The sequence below is a fragment of the Vanellus vanellus genome, assembly GCF_965231255.1.
Source record: "Vanellus vanellus genome assembly, chromosome: 3".
NCBI classification, from domain to species: Eukaryota; Metazoa; Chordata; class Aves; order Charadriiformes; family Charadriidae; genus Vanellus; species Vanellus vanellus.
In genome coordinates, this window is record NC_138907.1 from 54,544,546 (window position 1) to 54,567,740 (window position 23,195).

At 38.3% G+C, this 23,195-nt stretch overlaps 1 protein-coding gene across 1 annotated transcript in view; it reads left to right on the forward strand.

The window, feature by feature from the left end:
* Window positions 1-23,195, forward strand: part of LOC309669917 (utrophin-like) — a 245,502-nt gene that overhangs the window by 123,838 nt on the left and 98,469 nt on the right. The window contains exon 16 of the mRNA XM_082480714.1: window positions 351-507. Coding sequence (XP_082336840.1) covers window positions 351-507 — 157 coding nt within the window. The remainder of the gene's footprint in view (window positions 1-350; window positions 508-23,195) is intronic.

A 23,195-nucleotide genomic window follows, 5' to 3' on the forward strand; every position in this document is an offset into this window, starting at 1 on the left:
TTCTGTTTTGCTGTGCTTTAGCTCACAAAATGGTGCTTGTACTTTGTGCACTGCAGTGGAGGGGTCACAACAAACAGCATTTCTTTATGTTGCTTAGATGTGCAGTGTTCAAGGTTTTGGATAAGTTAAAGCATCAGGTACATATTTGTGTTTCCCCATTTTTCCCCTGCTTATTCTGGTTTGTTGTGCCAAATGTTTTGAAGTAGAGTTTTTTTTAACACAAAGTTGCTTTGCAGTTAAACACTTGAAACTTGCCTGTCTTAATGATTGAGCAATTTTATTTATTTATTGCGTTCCCACGCTGGTTTTGCTATTCAGGTTTTTAAAGCTGCTTTAATGTTGTTTCACAGGGCTCACTTGGAGGCCAGTGCAGAGAAATGGAACAGATTGCTGACATCCCTGGAAGAGTTAATCAAATGGCTGAATGCAAAAGATGAAGAACTAAAAAAGCAAATGCCCGTTGGAGGGGACGTTCCAACCTTACAGCAACAGTATGACCACTGCAAAGTAAGTTGCTTAAGTTTTATAGATGAATATGCTACTGTGAATAATAGAATGAAGAAAATTTGAGTACCGGAGAAACGATGAACACTTCCTAGTGATTAATTTCTAGAAAAATGCTCTAGGTCTCCACCACTTTTGCTTCCCCACCTGCCAAGTAAAGCACAAAGGAGATACTCTCTATGAAATTTCATCTAAGGGATTTCTGATGCATGTGTTCAGTCCAAACACATTTTTTTTATGTTTACTGATGTTTTTGGATTCCTACCAGGTAGTACTTCTGTAAAGTTAAGGAAGGCGTACAAAAGTAAGAAGTGAACAAGAATTGTGAAATCAATGTTGAATGCAAATTCAGTAAAATTATGCAAGTGGCTTTCTAAATGTTACTAAATTGATCAGTAATAGCAGCCCTCCACCCCATGCGGAATTATGCTGCAAAGATGACTCAAAATTGGTTTTGAGAACTAAAACTTACCTATGCCTTGTATTGTTGTAACTATAGCGCGCTATTCCAGCTCTCTGGTTTTGCTAGTTCTGTTCCAGTTTTGTACATACTAGGGTATTGATTCCTAAGTATTTTTTGACAATAAAAAATTCTGTTGCATCTACAACATATCTTCATTCATGCAGAATGTAGATTCTGTCTCACAAACTCAGATCAGTAATCGAGTTTGGATGTATTTGCCATTGGACAAATTCATTCTAGTAAAACTCGTTCCATCTTATCGTGTTTGTTCTTCTGTATAGTGTGAACAAGGAAAGAGGGAAAAAATGCAGCTTTATATAAGTAATTGCATAACAACTATGTTCCCCTCCACCAGCACAACACTGACATCTTTTCTGCTGTGGTGTTTAGTGAGGGCAAAAATTGAATTTGGGAAAACGCTTAGTAATACAGAACTACTCACTTAGAATACTGTGAGGAACTACAGAAAAAGTAGCCTGACATGAGCAACACTTTTGAGACTTAAATCCAAAACAGAAGAGCTTAAGGAAATCTGCATATGTTTCTCCTTAATTTAGTCTTTTAAAGTAAAGTTATTAGCATAAACTCAGGATCTTTGTTTCTTGAGAGTTCATCTCTTCCTGTTCTTATCCACTTAAATCATCATGCTCTGTTTGTAGGCACATCTGCTGTGAATGTTTTATAATGATCAAATGGTGGATTACTAGTGCCAAAGAGCAATAAAAGGCTGGAACGGATCCAAATGTGTTTTGAAGGAGGTCAGTGGGAGGTGATAGATCTCTACAGGTCATTTTCTAAGGGCTTGTTTGTGTCTCATGCTAGATTCTAGTACATGTACGATAATAACAAATACTAATACTGCTAGTGCCTCTCATTTGAAGATCTGAAATCGATTTATAAAAACGGTAGCTTTTATACATCATTCTGAAGTAGAAAAACATAGGAGCAATGATGCTGGATGGCTAATTTGGATCACTAGTGAACTGCAGCAGTGTGAAGGAGAGAACACTTCTGGTTGTTTAGTCCTTGCCCTTATGTTTAAAGAATAACATATTTTGTTATGTGTTGAAGTTAAGACTGTAATATGTGCGTCCAGAAGGTTTTAGAGATTTTTCTTTCATTTTTCAAAAAGGCAATATTGTTGCAACATCACTGTGAGTATTGGATAGAGATGTCCCAGTCTGGTATTTAATGCAAGCTGGATTAATGGTCTGCAGCAACACAAAGCTGAAACGACCCTGTGCATCACTTTGGGTTTTTTGTACACCTACGCAAGCAAGAGCGCAGTATTCAATTGTGGCTATTTCTCAGATGATGACTGGATGATTATTTTCTAACTGTTATTTTGGTAGGGACCAAGAGATTCCCATATATTATGTGATGATAGTGTGCCATACCATACATGAATTATTAGTACGTGCCGTTTCACTTCCTATTGAAGTGTTGCTGAGGAAGGGAGCTGGACCACAGCTGTCCATTGGTTTGATTCTCCATGGCAGTGCTTCACTGCTGTTTCTTAGCAGGAACTGTTCCTTCCTCGCTGAAGCTGCAGCTTACTAATAAACTACATCAAGCTGAAAAGTTGTGTCTTTTCAGGTAGAAAGTGAACAGTGAAGAGAAAAACCGAAACAAACCCCAAAACCTTGGTGCTCCTTTTAGAATATGTATCCTGTGTTAAGCTGAAAATTTTCAGTGGAGATTTGAGGTGCAACTGTATCAGATAAATACTTCAGGCTTGATTTCCCTCACTCTCAAGGATACTCCCGTTATTCCAACCTCTCATCACTGGCTGTCCTGGTCCTTCTTTAAGTGTTTCTTTGCCCACAGTTTTACAAATGTTAAACCTTCTAAGCATTTCATGTTGTTTGTAAGATTTACTTTTAATCAACTGCTTTTTGATGCTCTCATGTTGAGCTTCTGCAGCACCACATCAGCTGGCCTTGAACCACATGAGGCTTCCCTGGGTGCCTCCGCTCTTCTCTTCCCTTTAGTTTCACATCCGAGTGTTGCTTTGAAGTTGTCCTCGTGCAATTTGAGCAGTTCAGTACCTCGCTTTATCTCTACTTCTCTGTGATCCCTTAGCTCTTATTTCCAGCTTGCTTACTGGATCTTGTCCTTGGCGGTACTTCAAAATGTAAGTGGTGAAACAGCGGCTCAGCTCTGTAAGACGTGTGCCTATGATAGTCTCATCTCCTGCCCTTTATTTTTCTGGGTCCTCAATCCTTCTTGTGTTAGCATTGCTTTTTGCTTCTCGTTATTCAATAATCATTCTCCTTATTAACCTACTTTTTTTCCCCTCAGATACATGAAATGATGACTTGTTTGTTTTAGCTTTATGGCACTAATTTTATTGCTCTTTCCTTCTATCTCCCCCACTCAGTGCTTGGCTTCAGCAGTGCTAGATAAATAAGTACAGTATTATGTGACAGTTTGGGTTAGCTTACATTGTTTGTGTGCCATGGAGGTCTGTTTGGACAGGAGGAAATAAATGGTTTGCAGTTTGGTTTTTAAACGTGTTTTTGTTTTAAATATCAATCATTCTCCTATGCTTTAAAAACAAACATTACCTACAGCAATGTTAGTCGCCTGAATCGGGGCTACAGATTTAGCTTATATTTTCCAGATTAAGAGACATTTTTCAGGACGTAGCAAATATTTATAAATTTTGGACTGATTTTTGTGTTGTTCAGCCAAACTTCCATCATCTGCAGTAGTTCATAATCTTATCACATACTAAACGCTGCGCACAGTCAAGCAGGGAGCACATCCTGTCTGGGTGTTGAATTGTGCTCTGTGTCTTGCAGGGGGCAGGGCAAGAGGAAGCTTAAGTAAGGGAGCGCGAATTTCCTATTTTAATTATTCTCAAAATGTCTTTGTCTTTGAGAATGGCTGTGATGGCAGTCCCCAGAATGCTGGAAAATTCATAAATGCTTTGGGACGCTGAGAGGAAGTTTAGAAGTACCTGAGTTAAAAAGTCATCTGTATGAAGTGTACTTACGGCTGAGGCTACATTAACACTCTTGACATGTAGAAAACTCATCTGCTAAGGTTCTGCCACAGGGAATGGCTTATAGGGAAAACAAAGTGAAGGCAGCTGCCTTTTCAGACTTTATTGCCAGTGTTTTTTCCATAATTCCAGTTTCTCATTGTGGCTTGTCCTTACCAGCTCGGGTTTTCCCTTTCGTTCTGTTCTTTCCTAGTCTTCCTTATGAATATTCATTTAGGATTTTAAAGTGTGATGCAAATTTTGATCAGCTGCATAGACCATGCAAAAAAAAAAAAAAAAAAGCAGCCACCAAAACCACTGCCATCAAAACCCCTACCCGACTCCACCCTGCAAAATCCCAAAAGACTGCCCTTATGTATGTGGATATCTTATCCTGCTGAAAAAGAAAAGCTACAAAAGCACCGTGAAAAATGAGTGGGCTGGTTTTATGCATGTGGAAATACCTAGAATCATGCTTGTGCGCGAGAGGAGGCGATGCAGACGCTGACACCTTGTTCTCTGGAGATGCGCTGAGAGCTTCGTATCTCGCTTTTCTGCTGGAAGAGTTCCTGACTCTAGCTTTTTGAAAATGTGCTTTTGCTAAAATACAAAGACTGCCTAAATGATATAAATCACTGTGGCTTAGCGTTCAGAGAGAGACCAGGACATTTCAAATTAAGCAGAAATGGGTACCCTCTCGCATAAATCCTGTTGGCATCTGTCTGCATAAATGAACAAATGTCTAGCTAATGCTAAATAATGCATGCGTCTTGGATCACAGAGATGCTTAACTTAGCTTCGTTTGAGCTCAGAATGAATTGGCCAAGGACCTGTGAATGTTTGATTGGTAATTTTATGTCTATGGATGGGTCATTAATATTTCAGATACTCTTCAAACTTTTGGGGGTTGCCGTCTATGTATTTCATGTTTCAGATTTGGTTTGTTAAAGTAATCAAATGCTAAAAGTTGCAAGTACTCCCTTCTGTTTTACTTAGCTATTGCCACTTTATCAAAAGTGTTAGCATAGCCAACTGCAATCTGCTTTCTACTTGTTATTATCCCTTCAGGGTGCCTGTAACTCCAGTGTTCTCTTTACTGGTAGGAAAAGCCTGTGAGGAAAAGAAGTTTTTCCTAGCCTTCTCTGTGCTCTTTCGGGTACCTGCCTGACTTCGGGCAAGGGCTTATTCTTAAATTAATTCCCACTTAATTATGCCAGATTTGTTTTTCTTGGATATTTTCTATATTAAAATCTGCTTCCACATTAGGAATTATTAACTATAAGAATCAAAAGATGAGTATTATGATATTAGTGCTACCCTAATCTATGCTTTTAATTATAGTCTAGAAAGGGCTTTATTTGTTACACATCTCATCACATAAGACATGAAGCATGCAGAAAATCTGTGCTGTGTAGAGGTGGTCAGCTACATTGCTGAAATATTAATTTGGACTGAGATGTGATCTGTGCGGGGATGAGAAAGGAGAATTAAACAGTCAGTGGTTGGAACAGGAGGATCTATAGAGCCTTTTGCTTTAGTCAAAGAGCTGCAACTCGGTCTGATGGACAAGGGTGTGATTGAAGCAGGAGCTTGAGCGTTCTATACCAGACTGCTGTGAAGTGGCTCTTCAAAGTAAGGATATGTTTTCAAAAACTATATGCTCTATCAAGAGAAGAAATAGTCTCCCCACTAGTCACTCGGCATTACTGAACAGTTTGAGAGCTGCTTACGTAATCTTGTAGTGGTTAGGACCTTTTTAAGGACTCTTGAAGTTTTAAGTGGTCTGCATATTTGAGAATTCTGAATGTTGATTATTGGTGAAAGAGAGATTGTACTGTACAAAAAAAATGTACTGTACGAGGACAGTACAATTAACTAAGCTTTAACTGAGGCTCTTTTCTTTGAGGTGTGTTTAGGAGGAAGAGGTGGAAATTGTGGGTGGGAATATTTTGTTACAGGAAAGCAAGAGCGAAGTTAATGCCCGAAGTTAAATGAAAGTTCTCAAGTGGACCCATCTGACTTAAAGCCATTGCTCGCTAAGGCTGATTTGTTTGTTACATGAATGATTCAGGTGTATATCACTCCTGGGTTATTTCTCCAAAAGAATGATGTGTAAACAAAAGCATGGCACAAAGAATGAAGTGTTAAATTAGGGTGTCAATGCAGTGTATATTTAACTTTGACAAAAAAAAAAAAAAAAAAAAATGTTGCTTCTGGCTGTATTTCAGCTTGTTCCCAGAAGTGTGGTTGTCTTGTGATAAGTCAGGAAATTTGCAGTGGATCAGTACTTAAAATAATAAATAATTTGGATAATGAACGAACAAAAGTATTCTGTCACTAATGCAATGTAAACCAGGTTGTCTTACTGTGGAAAAAAGAATTGATAAGCACTTTTGCAGTACAATAAATAAAATATTTTTGTGGGGTTGCCTTTTCAATGCTGTCATTTTGTTGTAGGAGTATATCAGTATCTCATGTTGCTCTTTTCTGAGGATCCAGCATTTCGTTTGTTTTAATTGAAGACTCCTATATAAACTTTTAAGACCTCACTGGGTCTTTTTCAAAGCACTGAATAAAGCCTATTCTTCTTGAAGGTTTATAGTTATCCTCAAATACCTAAGAGGAGGTTCTGACATTGTTGTGGAGGGAAATCTGTGTGACAAAAGTCAGGCTTATGCTGCAGAAGCAGCACAGCAATTGGCATTTCTCTCGTCCCTTAAAAGTCCAGTACCTCTTTCTCTGGTATCTTCTTGTCTTTCATCCCAAAAGACCACTCTCCTTCCATCATTATTGGTAGTAGCCCTAGTACTAATGTACTAATAGCTCCTAATAGTAGTACTAATAACTGCAGGGTGTTGTGATTTCATTAGTACTAATGAAATCTCAGAACACCTTGATGCAGTAGGATGTACAATACCATCTGTTTCCACTCCTGTGTCTTGAGCTGGAAGACCATGACTGGGTGAGCCATGTGCATAGCCAGTGAAGGTGATGGAGCACAAGCATATTGGTGATCCATTTTTAATCACTACCCATCAGACAGCTACTGTATTCCCCTAAGTACCTCTGTTGTTCACCTCTCTGCGTTATTCTGACTCTACTATATCTTTATGGAGGTGTAGTGACTGGTGTTGTGTGTGATACTTCTTGCATTGATGTTTTTTACTGTAGTAAAACAATGGCTTTTTGCCTTGTCCTTTCTGATGATACTCAACATTTTATTGGATGTTTTTTGGTTGCAGCTGCATATTGAACAAATTATTTCAGAGACCTGTCAGTGAAACTCCCAAGACATTTTTTCTAGGCTGTAACCGCCCAGAAAAGTTTTCAGGGATTTCAATCCAGTGTATGCTTTTTTAAGATCAGACGATATTTCAATTGCATTAAAAAATGCTGGGTATTACCCGAAACCTAAGGACAGTACATCAACAGATGCTCCCGTGCTGGGTCACAGAAACGGACTGGTACAAGGAAATGAGATAGGACATTTCTCTGAATGCAAATATTTTTTTGCTGAAGTCTGTTTTTCCAAAGGCAGAGAGCCAGGAAAAAAAACCCACCGGCACAGCAGTAGCAAATCTGTTTTTCCAACTGCAGAGAATTGCCAGAGAGCCACAATGATCCAGTGGCCATTGCCATACTTTTTTTCAGGAGCTTTCATAGCACGTATCAAGTAGAGCTGAAAACCATTTGTCCTGCTCATACCTTTCTCATTCTGAAACCAGTTTGAGATGCTTTCTGTATAATCACAAAATCTTCTCAGGTCTCCTTGATTTCTCTGTGATCTGTTTTGATAAATTGGACCAGTAAGAAGAAACATACTGTATTTAGCAAAGCTGTTCACTTGTCATTCAAGGTGTGGAATGGAGCTTGCAGGGATTACTCCAAATCTTTTAAGAACCTCTTTACATAACTGATACTTTTTCCGTATGAATTTTGTGCAAGTGCTAGAGAGTTTATCCTCTTTCGCTGTGTGTTGGCAAAGGGCACAGTCCCCTCTGCATCAATGTTTTGGAGAAAACTGAACAGGAGCATTAGTTTATGATGCGCTCTGTGTGCTTAAATATACAGTAAGAGAGAGAGACTGCTGTCACTTTAAAATCCTTCTGAAACTTTGCATGGGCTGGAGAAGAATACATTTTATTTTCTTTTAAGGATATCTGCATCTAGATCTTGCTTCTTGTTACTGCAGGCAGACTCTTTAGGAGAGAAGAATATTTATTCCAGTTAACTCCTGAACTATTGGATCCTCAATCCCTTGTTATTACAGCTGGTAATCCACCCTAGAAACATCAGCAATAAATTGGAAAAATTGTGTTGTCATGGCAGCCGCCCACTCATGTTTTAATGCAGATTCTTGAGATTAAAGGCTAGGCTTCAAAATGTATGTACAAAATAGGGGAGGGAACGGGTTTCTGCTTTTTCTCGTATTTTGGTTAGTTTTCCCATTTTGTTTTCTTGCTCTTTTAGAATGCAGAAAAAAATGGAAAGGTGGGTATCAGTTTAATGGGCAAGGTAACCTCGCAGGGGGTGTTTTGGTGGTTTTTTTGTTGTTGTTGTTTACAAAAGCTCTTAACCTCAGCTGTGAGGTGTTCCTAGAAAGTTACTATAGATCTGTATCTTCGGACCTGAGTTTTAGTGAATTTTTCTCGTCCAGGGGGGTTAGTCTGCGCGGCTGGACCGCTGCTAGGAATGCTACTAGAAGCAGCTTTGTTTCCTGAAGTTCTGGTCTTTCAACTTCAGCGGGCAAATGGTGTCTAAACCTAAAATGGTGCTTAAAGATTTGGAGCTTTCTTTTTAGGAAAACTGCTGGAGGTTCCGTTTGTGCTAACACAAGTTTCCTGTAAAGTTAGTTGAGTGTTGTGCTCTAGAAAGGTGTCATACTGGGTTTAGGATTCCCACTCCTACACTTTCACCTGCTAGAGGTCCTTATGTACTACTTACAGATTTATCCAGAGAGGTTAGTTGTCATGGGGAAAAGAAGATTGGGGTTTTTTTAATCAGATTTGGAACCTGAATCCTCATCTTGTGAGGCCAGTAACATGACTCCTGTTCTAGCATCACTTAAAGTATTGTCAGTCGTTGTCCACATCAGAAGACGCAGGTTACTCTGAGCATCAATAATAAGGGATAAGTACAATTCCTGTATCTAGTGCAGCGCTCGATAGGCCTGCGGTGTCTGCAGTCACTCCTCATGGAGTTACTGAGATGACTTTGTTTTAATCAACAGTTTACTGAATTTTATTGAGCATGGTGTAATTTAGATAGGAAGTATTTGCTTGTGTGAGGTGGCTGTTACTTGCTTGTGGGGTTTGGGGTTTTTTGGTTTGCGTTTTGGTTTTGGGACGTTATTTTAGGCACCTCTTTGTGGAAGGAATGCAACGTTGTCCTCACAATCACCCATTTATTACTAACAAGCTATTTTACGTGCTTGGTTGCTCATCTTATCGTTTACTCCTCTGTAGCGCGTGAGGACATTTTAAAAGCATCCTGTACAAACCCAAAGATTTCTCGAAGGTCCTGTCTGTCTTATCGTTTAATGATGACGTAGCATTCTGTCGGGGCTAGTCGTGAAGCGACTGTTTCTAAAGTGATTGCAAGCACCGTATATTAACCGGCTGCGAAGCTTCGTAGCCCGCTCTGCCAAACAGAGAACGCGCGTGCAGTGACTTCTGTGACATGAGCAGCCTCTTCTGGTTCTGCAGTGAATGAAGATGAGCCTTAACTCTAGTTTTTGATTGTCAGAGACGCTGTGCCGTTACTGACGCGGGATTGTGCTAATGATAGATGGCTGTTGTTTGGGTACCCCTATATGCTGTTTCTCTTCAGGACAGATTGCAGGGGCATATAGGAAGTTGCATAGTCCTGCCGAACCTGTACCCGATGTGGGCTGTTACTTAGATGAACAGGCATAGTCTGTAGTGAGAGAGAACATTTTAAAGGTCTTCTCAAAGAACGCAATAGCTGCCGAGGCTAGTAATTTATTTATTTTACCGTATGGTTTTCATCTTTTAGACCTTTCTTGTTAAATGAATGTGTAAATGGAGAGAAAAAATATTTCGGCCAATGTTTGATGGTATAACACTAAACCAGTGATATTTCCCAGTTAGCTTCATAACAGTGTCCTTGCCAATTTTGGTTTTGTGAACAAGTATTTATAAGCTTAGAGAGAGTAGTAAACTAAAGCCATAAATCCTTAAGTAAATGTCCCGATACGTTTATTTTCACTTTTGTTTGAAGTTGGAGTGAGTTTTATACATTCCTTCTATATGTCTAAGTATTTTTCTGTCAAAAAGTCCTAATATAGGTAATAAAATAGATTAAAAAAAAAAAGACTTCTCCCTTAAAGCAGCTGGTTTTCAACTTGCATACTTGAAGAAGTTCTAAAATCTAAAGAAAAATGTCTTGATTAATGAAAGGACTATGCTTATGATTTTATAAACTGTCATTAAAAATGCGTACTGTTTATAAAAGTGATTCACTTGAGTGCAAATTAAAATTTTCAGTACCAACTGAGACTTCAGTGATTGAATCAAATCATTACTTTTAATGGTATATTTTTCATTAAGTCAGTGAAACAGGTCAGCAAGAATTTTGGATCAGCAGTAATAGAATAGAGAATAGTAAATGAAATAGATTTAAAGAAATTACTGGACCAAATACATCATTTTACCATTAAATATTACTTCAGGTCATCTTCTAAAAATTTTCTTTTTTTTTCTCGTTTGTTCTCGGTTTTATACAGTCTATATTCATTCATATGACTGAATATTCAACCCGACTTGAAGTCTTTTTTTCTTTCTTTTTTTTTTTTTAAAGTAATAGCAGTTTGTACATTTTCTCTTTTGTGGTTCAGTCTCCTTTTTGAGTGATGTACCTGCCTCAGAGGACATAGGCTATATATAGTTTGTGTAAGCATTCTGTACCTTAAAGGGATCAGATTCAAGCCAGGGAAGAAACCCTCCAACTGCAAAAAATGCTAAAAATATAATTTGATACTCCGAAAGAAAAGAGGGAAGACCGATGTAAAAATATTTTTATCATCAAATAAATGTGAGGGAGGGGGAGGGTGTAATTTTTAGATAACTATTGATGGTGTCTGACAGTTGTGCCCTGTGCATTCTCTGCACGTGATTTTCCATCTAGAGTTTTGAAGCGGAGAGACACTATGCAATGCTTCACGCTGACATCAGCGCTGTGGTTAGCGTATGCCGTCATCCTCGGTATGGACATTTTCAGAAGCCTCAGTGCCTGATGGAGGAACAAGTCCCCAGGCTCTCACTAAAAAGGAGACTCCAATTAACCTTTTTTTCTCCCTGCTGCAGTCATGACTCAGAACCCTCTAAACTGGGAGCCAGAATTATTACTGAGCAGTTGTAACCTAAATATTGTGTCTAAGTAGTATTTTCCAAGTTTATTAGAATTTTTCTAGAGCTAGGTGCTTAGTAATCCTGGCAGCTTTTTGGTATGAAGAAAAATGAATGAGAACTTGGAATGATATATATTTCTTTTAATTGTGAGGATTTAGAAAGTTTCTAAGCTTGAGTCATTAAAACAGGCAGTGCTTAGATTTCTCATATAGAGCACTATCAATCTGTTGATTCATTTTCAACAGCGCTTTTAACATATGTAGAAATCTACATATTTTTCTACTTAAATACAGAGAAAGGTGATGTATGTTCACCATAAGGATCGGAGAGTTCTATCTCAATATTTTAAAATTTAAGTCTGTTATGCTTTTGACAGAGACTTTAGCTCCAAACTGCTAATGATTTCAAGGTTAAGACAAAAAATATAGCTGACAGAAGCACTGTTTGGTTACTTGTCAAAAGTGCCTGGAGCTGCTCTACTCCTGTGAAGTTGACAGAAAATCATATTTTAATTTTGGTGTTTTCTTTGACATTGTAAAGCTTGGTGATGCCCTTTTAGTCTCTTGGAAGAAAAAGAAAGCTGAAGGACGCTACTCTGCTACATAAGGAGCTAGAGAAGAAATTGCAAAAGAATAGAATCATAGAATCATTTAGGTTGGAAAAAATCTTTCAGATCATCAAGTCCAACCATTTACCTAGCACAGTCAAGTCTACCACTAAACCATGTGCATAAGCACCACACCTACATGTCTTTTAAATACCTCCAGGAATGGTGCCTCAACCACTTCACTGGGCATAGATGAGATACTATTTGCAATAATAAATATCCAAGCCCAACCCACACTGCTTATTAAAGAAAAGGCCTAAACTCTGCTACAGCTTTTCTTCTGTGAGCATTGGTAGAGGTGCCCAGTGATGTGCTATGATGGTACTAGCTTTTCTTGGAGAAAGGAGCCCAATGAAAGGTTTCTTGAAAACTATGTCTCTGATACTCAACACTTACTTTTGTGTTGGTGTTCTGCAAAGATCAATTCATCCTGTAGTGGTGCTTGATGTCTGCACACAGGTAGTATGGGAACTGACCACGTAGCAGCTTCTCCAACGCCAGCAATGTGCAAGCAATCAGCATTCTTCTCTGTCGTGCTGTATTTGTGGGTCTCGGAGGTGGCTCAGAGCTCGGATACAGTGGGCAGAGCTGAGCAGAGAGGAGGCGATGTGTGTGGGCAGAGAGAAATGCACCAAGGAGTCTGAAGCTACATGGAAGTTATGCTTGGTTGAAATTACTCATTTTTAATAGGTCAGCCTCATTTGGGATGATTTCCTGATAATCACAGAATCACAGAATAGTAGGGGTTGGAAGGGACCTTAGGAGATCATCTAGTCCAACTCCGCAGCCTCTCTGGACAGCCTGTTCCAGCGCTCCTCCATCACCAGGGCACCTACCTCATTCAGCAGCGGGCCAACATCTTCCCTAGTCTTCCTTTTACTACTGATGCACTTGAAGAAGCCCTTCTTATTGTCCTTGACACCCCTTGCCAGGTTTAATTCCAAATGGGCCTTAGCCTTCCTTGTTGCATCCTTGCGTACTCTGACAACGTTCCTATATTGGTTCCAAGTGGCCAGTCCCTTTTTCCACATTCTGTAAACTTCCTTCTTCCATTTGAGTTTTTCCAGAAGCTCCTTGCTCATCCATGCAGGTCTCCTGCCTCCTTTGCCTCATTTCTTGTATTCTTCTGTATAAGCATACAGATAATGCCTTCTGACATTTCTGGCTGCTAAGGGATTCTTACTTCGGTGAGCATAGTTGCTTAGCTGCAGTTACTCAAACCCTTCTTTCACCCATGGCTTCCTACTTATGCTTTTCATGGTGGTGGTGCAGCAGCACTGGAAGAGGAGGAAGTTATTTATCTTCACACTGGATCTAAAGTTGTGGAGTAAGTAAACTTACGTGGAGGAATGGCTGGTAGTAAACACAGCACAGTGTTTAAAACAAACAAACAAAACCCCCTTGGTATGTAAAAACGAAGGTACTTTTCTTGCTGGGAGAAAATAAAAGAACAAACGCAGAGCAGATGTGAATCGCATCGCTTAATGCTATCCTGGAAAAGTTTGGGTACTAAGATAATGTGTGTGGTCTAAGAATCTATGTATATAGCAAGTAAACATGCTTACCGCGTTTTGATTCTACTTGTAGATGAACGTGAAGAGATTTCTAAGAAAGCAATTACTTCTTTCCTGAGTTAGAAGCACTGAAGCTAGAGCACCCCATTACAAAATATATTATAAATTAACTAAATAAGTGAAATTCTCTTACTGTTTTTAAAGTCTGTATTTATGGTCTACGCTTTTTGTTAAGGGTTTCTGGGGTAAGGGACCAGTGGATAGGTGTCTCGCTGCACTGCTAGTTTGCACGTTTTCACTCTTTTTTTTTTTTAAATGGCTTTAAGTTGATATTTACATTTCTGGTAAATATTGTTAATGGATATATCAGAATATTTTTTGTTATTCCTAATGGCATCCAGTCACTAAAACCAATTCTAGTTTTTTGGGTTTTAAGACATTCTCTGTGTTGGTTCTTAGTATTATTGTTTATACCTTCAGCATTTTACTTATTGCTTCTTTTTCTCTCCATACCCTCACTAGGTAACTTTGCCATGGCATACAGCGTGTTTCCAAGTATTGAGAACTAAAAATAACAATTTGATTGCATGTTGGTTTTGGTTTTTTTTTTTTGCTTCTTAATGAGAAATTGTTTATGGTTTCAAATTCTTAGTTTCTAAAGAAAAAGGAATTCTGTTTAATAGATGCTGGTTTTACTACATGTAAAATACTCTGATTCTTTGCCTGAAGACCTAAAAAACCAAAACGCTTTTCTTACTGGAGAAACAAAAGAAACAAAACAGAGAAAGGAAATGAAGTGAGTGAATATAAGTAACAATTCTGTGATTCTATAACAAGTTTTGTGATCTGTTTAATGTGTCTGCCCTCTTTGGGAAGGTATTTGTGGAACTAAGTTAACTTTAATATGTCTTGCTTCACAGAAGTCTGCGTTTAAGTAGTAGTGTCTTTCGCTAATTGACCCCAAATTAGTGCCAGTTATATTAAATGTTTTATTAATTATATTAAATAAGGCAAAAATTCCTCTTTAGTATCCCTGGATATCTGAAAGAACTTTCACTGGATTATTTGAATTTCAATTTTTTTTTCTACTAAAAAACGCAATAAGTTAAAATCAAATAACAAACTCAGTTGGATAGTGGGAGGGCACAACCCTGTAATTGCATGATTTAACACAATTTGCAAAACTGTCAATTTTCAAGCAGGTTTACCCTGTGTTTTTTATTAACATATGTATACTGAATGCCCAGCGATGTTTTAATCCTAGTTTCTTAGTGGTAGGGTTGGCTGAAAGCAGCCATATTTTTTTGCTTACCTGCTTAGTTTAATTTACAGGTCCAGCCGGGTTTTCTGTTGTTTTTATGAGACATTGTTAGATCACCTATTTGAAAACGCAAAAACCTAGCGAGGCCATTGTGTTGGACAAGGTTCGTTTGCGGAGGCAGAAGTAGAACTAATAAAGCGATAGAGACTATTGCGTGTTGTAAGAAGTTTGGATGTTCCCTGGTTGACAAGAGGCTAAAACTCTCAGCTGAACTTCTGTTTGTTTTCCTTGTAATTAACAATGAGGAAAAGTCTTCTGCTACTTAAAACAAACACCACCACCACCCGCAACCCACCAAAAAATAAACCCCAAACACACCACCACTATGTTGTGGTAACCTGCTGCATTGCTGCTGTGCCTTAAAACATGTGACGTGTTATAGTCGGGGCTTCCTTTTTTCTTTGCACCCTCCCCCATTTTTTTTTTACTTTTAATGCCATTGCCTTGTATGGACATGACACAGGTGTCAAGTTCTGCTTTTTCATGTTCCGGTAACTTCTGATGGCAACTAGAATCAGCTGAAGGAGGTGACTTACCAGAGGGAAACAGTCTTGTTGCCCTTGAGGTATTCCTTCCTCGTCTCTCTCCCAAACATGCCTGGAGAATTGTCTTGAGTAGAATATTTCCCAGTGCTTATTTTTTGCAGTGGTGGTTTTCTAGTAATTTTTCCCTGCTGAGCAGATGTTGGAAATACTGGCCATGATCCAGAGACAGGAAATTTTGGAGAAGTGACCAAAACCAGAGATCCAGTATAATCTGATCACGGTAATGAGGTACGTGGTATAAGCTTTACAGATAATTTATCAGTTTATATAGTTTTGAAAATGGGAAGTTATAGCGGAAAAGTGGAGAGCAAAAAGAGACAAGGGGGGGAGGGGTAGGTGATGTAAAATAACTAAGAGAGGAATTAGGGAATCGGGGAAAGGGGAGCATGTAACACAAACCCCAAGTTAGATCATAGTGCAAGCATAATAAGGATTTGTAGTTTGCCGGGGGAAAACTTTCTGGGTTGAACTCTGATAATTTTGAGTCGTTTTTTCCCTCCTTTGAGCATCATTTGGTTTACATGACTTTTGCAGCTGGTCCTGGTGACACAGCACCTTTGTTCCGAGCCAGTGTAGCTGCTTTTCTGCTGCCTGTCCCCAACTGTGGTATTCCGCTGCACAGGGAGAATCCCTCAGTAGAGGACAGATTGTTGACTGTTTAGTAATTATTCAGTTGTCTGTCTAGACCGTTTGCTTCTGAAGAGAAACCAAAGTGACTGTTCCTAAGAAAGAGTAATTAGCTTTGACAGGATTTCTGCTTCTGAAAGGATTTCCAGCAGCACTCCTTTGTCATGTTTGCATACATGCATACGTACACGACAGGAACCCAAAAAGCAGATAAAGGTAGTCTCAAATTGCAACTGGTCTCTAGCGTTTTGCTGCTTTAGCATTCAGCTGGGCTCTGGTGCCTGTGCTTCCTCCTGCAGAGGCGAAATATTGCCCCCCTTACGCAACTGTCAGACAGGAGGTGCTCCTCTGAGACTTTTCGCAGTGATCTCACTTTTCTGATTATTTATAATTCATAGGTGATGTCATGTAGTCCAACCCTTTATTTTGGATGATAGCAATTCATCAGTGAGGACTCTGATGTGCACTTGCACCAAGGCTGATGTTACGGGAAGCCTTTCTCAGATGTGACATGGGCATGCTCACAAAGTGCATCCGATCTTCATATATTAAACGAATATTCATAGTGCTGCGTACCATAAAGCTGCTCTTGAATGTCTGGGGTTTGAACTGTAATTACTAAAAACCTCTCTCAAGGCCTCTGCAGTAATATGGTAGGTACTATTTAATAATAAAGTAGCTTATGAGACCAAACATATTAGACTTGTCCCATTGATGCTTGTTTGAAGAAGGGCAGAGGAAATTTTAGTCACCCGAATGAGCAAAAGGTGACGTGAGTTTAACTGCCCTTAACAAGAACAATGCAGCGCCCATATTCATGTTATTATACCATGGTAATGGTATTATCATCTCAATTTGAAGGAAGAATTTGATGGCCTGTTAACGCTGACAGTTCGTGGGTGCTCAGACAAAGCCTGTCTGTTGCTGGCAAGCACAGAAAGAGGAATTTCTCGCTCACGTTGAAGAGGTCGATGGTTACCATTGCATGGTGCAGGGAAGTAGTGCAAGACACTGCAGATATATGCGGTTACTAGTGCGAATAGAATATTTGAGTGCTTTTGCTAAATTAAGTAATCAACCATTTAATGTACAGCAGATGTTTTGCGTGTCTTGTGTTAGGCTGGAGGCATTGTGTGTTTAGAAGGCATTAAAAAAAAAAATCTTTTTTTTGTTCTTTATCCCTCCTGCACGTTTCCCTGCGAGTATTGTCTGATATAAAAAGCAGAAGTTATACCAGTTGCTACCCATAGAGTCGTGAATTTGACACTCTGACAGTGTTTCCACCATAACCTCATTTGTTGAGGTTTATGTAACTGAGTAGTAAAACTTGTGCAAAGCTATGTTGTTATATGCTATGCGCTGCACAGTTTCACAGTTTGAAGCTGATTAGAGTCGGCATTGAGAACACAAATTTCCCTTGCTTCTTCAAAGGAGGTAAAACTTTGAAGACTGTGGAAGAAATGTATCTTCTGTTCTGTAGATAGCTCTAGAAAACAGTTTCATCTGAAATGGAAGGATCCCTATTTTGATGATATATTGCCTTGTCTTCAAGGTTGATAGTTAGAGAGTATAATCTCTTTAAATGCCTTTGAAACAGACTCACTGAAACGCTTTATTTGGCATTGTAGAATGATGCTTTCCTGTGGGGTTGTTTGGGGTTTATTTAAAATGGCATTGCATCTTTGCTGATTGCTTACTGTCGGTTCTCTTTGTCTGGATACCAGTTCTTGTATATGTTAGAATAAAGGTCCTGGCTTGTCCCTAAGTTTCATATAAACTGTTGTCCTGTTTCTGACAGGAGCCAGCGGCAGAGGTTTTGGGGACAGGCAAAAGAAAATGGAGCAAGTAGAAGGGGTTACTTCCCACTCTCTGTCGATCAGAGACGTGCGTGAATGCCCATGATACTTCTGTTGGATTACAGAATCATCGGAGACTATGTCTTCAAGAATTTGAAGCTGGGTTCTTGGTGAAAATCCATGGCGTGTTTTTCCCAGAGTTGCATAGATAGTGGAATTTATTCTAATTCCATATACATACAGAATGGAGAAATGTCTTAAAAATTACTGGCAATTCATTTTCATGCTAATTCCGCAGTTACCATCAACTCACTTTTGTTTTCTTCTATATAGGAAGATGCCTTCAGTTTTTAGATGCTGCCAATATTCAACATCAAACAAATCCTTTGTCCAATAGGAATGATAGATGTTTTTTACCTATTTCACATAAAATGGCAGAAGGTCTCTCATTATTTCTTTAGCATACCTATCTAAAGGATCATGGTTGCTGAACCTTTTTTTTTTTTTTTTTCTTTAAAACAACACTTTATTTAAAAATATATTCGGTGCAGTTCACAGATAGTAAAAGGTTGCTACTCTTGTATTTTTATAATAAAAAACCACCTGTGGTAGCAACAGAAGCCAATAAATTTTCCTAAAACGAAGCAGCTGCTTTGAAGATGGAGGAATGAGGAGACTATTAGGGTTTCCTGGGTATACTGTTTCCATTTGGTTGGCTTTGTTTTATGTTTTGGGTTGGTTTTTTTTAAGTGTAGTCCAAAGTTTCTAGATCAAACACTAATGTTAAAAGTCTAATAGTTCTTAGAAGGTCGAGCTTTTTAAAGCCTTTGTATCTCATGTCAGACTTTTAAATCACTTTTGCCATCTAGTCACTTGTAAAGAGAAGCCCTTATTAAAGTAGACTCCAGGTCCTGCTCAAGTGATCGAGACAGGAGAGGTGATATAAATTGATTTTGCTCTAGACCTGGTTCTGTCCTTTCAGCTAACTGTAAAAATATCTGAAATACAAAATAATTGTGAAGTGATTGCTGCATCACAACCTGTCATCTTTCTGGTCGGCTGATATTAGTCAATGACAAAGCAATACCTGACTGCCTGAAATGAATGACTGGAAACACATTATTTGTTAAACTGTTCATTGTTAAGTTGTTGGGTTCTTATGGGAATATATCTCATCAGCAGAATTTCTAAAACCAATAATGAAGTCGAGAATAAAATGGGAAGTGTCAAATTGCTGTTCAGTTTTCCTTATCTCTGGGTCAGTGCTTTGGTGTGCCTCTCCTGCAGTAAGGTACATCAGTACTAAGTAACCTGATCTTTCATCAGTGATGCAGAGCTCCAGCCTCAAATGTTTTTGCAGAGCAGTAAGCGTAGGGCTCAAGAGGTTTCATTGAGCATATTACTGTTTTATAATTCATTGGGGCACAGTGAACTATTTTACAGCTGTATGTATGTGCGTGTGTGTCTTACAAAAAACCCCTGAAAATATTTCTGTGACCTGCATAGGTGATATGTAGATGGTTGGTTTTGAACCTTGGCCTAGTGTTCAAGGGTATTTCAGTTTTGAAGAGCTGTTATGTGGATCTGATCTAAAATGGAGGGTTTGATCATCTGTGATTGTTAAAGCACGTCTCTGGATCATGTGCCAGTATTTCCAACATCTGCTCAGCAGGGAAAAATTACTAGAAAATGTGTTAACATCACAACTTGCCAGTTAGTCCTTTTAGTATGAACTGTGTAATCATCTTCTCCAGAAAAAAAATCCAAACCAGAAGTTGCATGTTCATTTCTCTTTCTGCCCTGCAAACCCAGCCATGGCTTTGCTCAGGGTAGGGTTAAAAAAAAAAAGAAGTTTGGAAAAAAAAAAAAGGGTGTAAAAAAAAAAAATAAATCCTAGTCTTTCAAGGTTGTTGATACAACATGGTTGTCATCTTTCCATAATAAAGGTTGTTGGGATTAATTTTCCTTCACCAAAAGCACATTGTAGTCCTTTGATGTAAAACTGAATGTGTATTTACAAGCAGTTTGGCATTTGAAAATTGGTTCCACTGCTAGCAGGATGATTACTGCTGTTGTGTAAAAGTAAATACTTTTTTCCATCACCTGAAGAGTGGAAAGCTTCAAGAGCTTGTGTTTCTGTCAGACTTCACGCTCTGACTCGGGCATTTTTGCCGTCTCTGTGGCACGACCTGGATGAATCCGTATATTAAATCCTGATTAGGTATGTTAAACAGATATTTTTTTTCTAAAAGAATTGTTAAAAACATTACTTTTTTTCCTGTGCATAGCAATGTAAAACAAGCCTGTTTTAATCTACTTCTTTTGTGTAGTTTAATCTACTTCTTTTGTGTAGTTTTGTTCAAGCCATCAAATTTAATGATTCTGATGCCCTTTTTCATCTGTCATATGACAACAGCTTTAGACCAAAGTTCACTCAGTTGGCTTAGTAACTGGCTGGATGAGCAAAAGAAATCTTGTATTCTAGCAGGTTTTGTTCTATTTTGTTTATACGATACTTCTTTTTTTCCATTAAAAAATTTGAGCACATAAAACCAAACGAAAAATAAATTGCTGTCCCTTTAACAGTCCTGGTCAATATTTTCATTGATAAGAGAGAAAGTTTAGCCACAGAAAGGCTATCCCTCTCTTGGTACAGTGAAATGCAAAGTAAGAGTTGATTATGCAAAAAACGGCTTTCTTGAAGAAGGGAAAAAGACCTAACAAAGCAACTTCAGTGGATATGTGCTAACTGTGTAGCAAACCAATCACAACAGGGTTCTACTAACCTTTTTTGAGAAATCCAGAATGGTTATAATGCTGAGAATTTGGGTAGTTCATTCAGTGGGGAATTTATGTTAACACAATGAGATCTCTGTCTTTTCAGATAACTTTTGCGCAAAGAACAATAATCATATTTATTTAGGAAAACGGTTTTGGAGATAATGTCTTTGGCAACAGCTCAGGGATACACAGTATGGTATTTTTTCCAACACAGTTCCAAATCACATTTTAAAAAAAAAAAAAAAAAAAAAAGAGCTGCAAGCATTCCATGCTTTCCAGTTCCTAAGACTATGCTTTGTCAAGCCCTCCCGACTTCTCAGGGCAACCAAGGCTTGGTTCCCATTGACCTAGAAACACAAATAAAGTCTCATTTCAGTGGACTAGGAAATATGAAATCCAGTTACATAAGATTATTGGTGCTGGAAGACATGTTAATGACCATCATTATGACTCGTTTTTTGTAACCTTTGTTCAATTAAGCAGTGTGTCCCTTCATCCCTAGTTGGATTTAGATCCTGTAGCATCTCTAGGGAATGCATGACTTGCAGCAGTTCTTCCTGCAGAAGAGACTAGAGAGGTTCTTTCTAGGCAAATCATTAAGTGTGTGAATCACAAACTTTATTTTAATTTTTTAAAAAAAAGTGTAGCCTTGTGCTCTTTAATTCAAGGAAGCTTTTTAATGACTTTTATGTATGAAAATTAAGCTTACCTCTGCCATTATGATGTAGTATTGGATTCTTTTCTAGTGCACAAAGGAGTCCTTTCAAAGCCTCTGCAAGGTTCTTGTAAGTTAAAACTTGCCAAACAGGCTTCAAAACGTCTTTTTCTGATTTTAAAATGCCACTAGAAGAAAATGAAGAAAATAGCCTTACGTTTTTTTAACTGCTTGAACAAGTTCAGAAGGAAGTCAGTTACCCTTTCTTAATTAAGGTGTCACCACATAAATACACAGATGCAGTTTGAGATTGTCAGTGTATTAGTTTTTAAAATGTTAGTAACAGCTTCATATTTCATGTCTGTAAGTCTGAACAGTAGATGATAAAGCATACTCTCCATCTTCTGTTTCTTTTGCTGTACTACTGTGAAGCACTTTGTGAATTAGTTGTAGGTGATTATTTCATGTAATGCATATCTATTAATGAGTATAGAGAGGTGAGTGATATTTGCTGTGGATAGCCATGACCACATGCACTCACCCATAGACCGGACTTGGAAGGGAAATTATCAAGGGACAAATAGTCTCAGTGAAGAAATACCCCTATTTGGTTTTTTGTTTCACGTTATTTCTATTCTATTTTTATTTCTGGGGTTGTTTATTTATTTATTTATTTTCTATTTTTTTGGTAAATCAAAGGTAAAGTCTTAAGTAAGCTAACATTTATTGGCTTCTGGTAAAAGATCACTGGTACGCGTAGTCTAATTCTCTCTTTTGCCCACATCTGTGCTCTTATATTCCTGTCAATTTAGTTTCCCTGGGCGTGCAGTCAGGAAAGGAATTTTCTATGGATGTGACTTCCAAGTCTACTCTCATGTTGAACCCTAGTAGTTGCCACCCTATTTGGACACCGTAGTGCTACTACAGCAATAGGGGCAGCAAATTGTAAACTGAGAGACAATTCAGAGAAATGCAGCCTTTGTCACTCACTTGTCTCTGGTACTTTTTGAGAAGTCTTTTGCAAGTGACATGGGATAAACCTCCAAAACTTAAACTTCTCTTCAGATTTTTCTATTAACAAAAAAATAAATCTGAAATACTCAATATATATTTATTATAGAGGCAAACAGCTTCCTTTTTTTTTTTTTTTTTTTTGTGTCCCCACTCTGATCTTTGCCTTCCTTTCCTTATTCTGGTGTTGGTCGCTGTTCGTCGCTCATTATCAGAACATGTATGACTGGGTCTCATCTTTGAAGTCCAATGTGCTGCACGTGTCTCTACGTATCTCCAAGTATTAATGGTCCTATATTAAGCACCACATTTCTCCTTCATTATTTCTCTTGCCACGTAGATTAAGTATGAAGTAATAAAAGGTAAATGCATGGTGAGATGCACCATCTGAAATTAAATACTGCTCTGTATTTGAATGTATTCTTTATCAGCTGGCATAGATACACTATAAAACTTTCACATAGAGATGTGTCCAGAGACCAAAATACTTACTTTTGAAATTTTATATATATGTGTTAGATTAAATAGTGTCTGTCGTGAAGGAGCAGCTTTTAAACAGGCTACGCTTATTTTCTTTCTAGCTGATTCTTTAATGACGCACACAGCTGGCAGAGACTCGGTCACAACCTTGATCTCCGTGTCATCTTTATAAACAATTCCTCCTTCCATTCTTCAAGTTTTCTTAATCATCCTACTTATTCTCCCAATCCTATTATATGCCATGGATGATTTTTTCCATTTCATTTTAGTGTATAAAAGTAACAGGAGTTTTTCAAGCACCCGGTGCAGAATAAAGATGACTAAGTAATGAAATGCTACAGGAGCTGCTGATTGGCACATAAAACTACAATGTGATAAACTGATATGAGTTACAATAACGTGCATCTTTACTTCCTTGAAAAAGTGCATAATGAGACCTCATTTAAATATGTTCTGTTTTTAAAAAACATCCCATGTGTTTTCTTTGAAATTAGCTTTGCCTTCATCTGTTGGAACTATTAAGCTGATCTGCTCC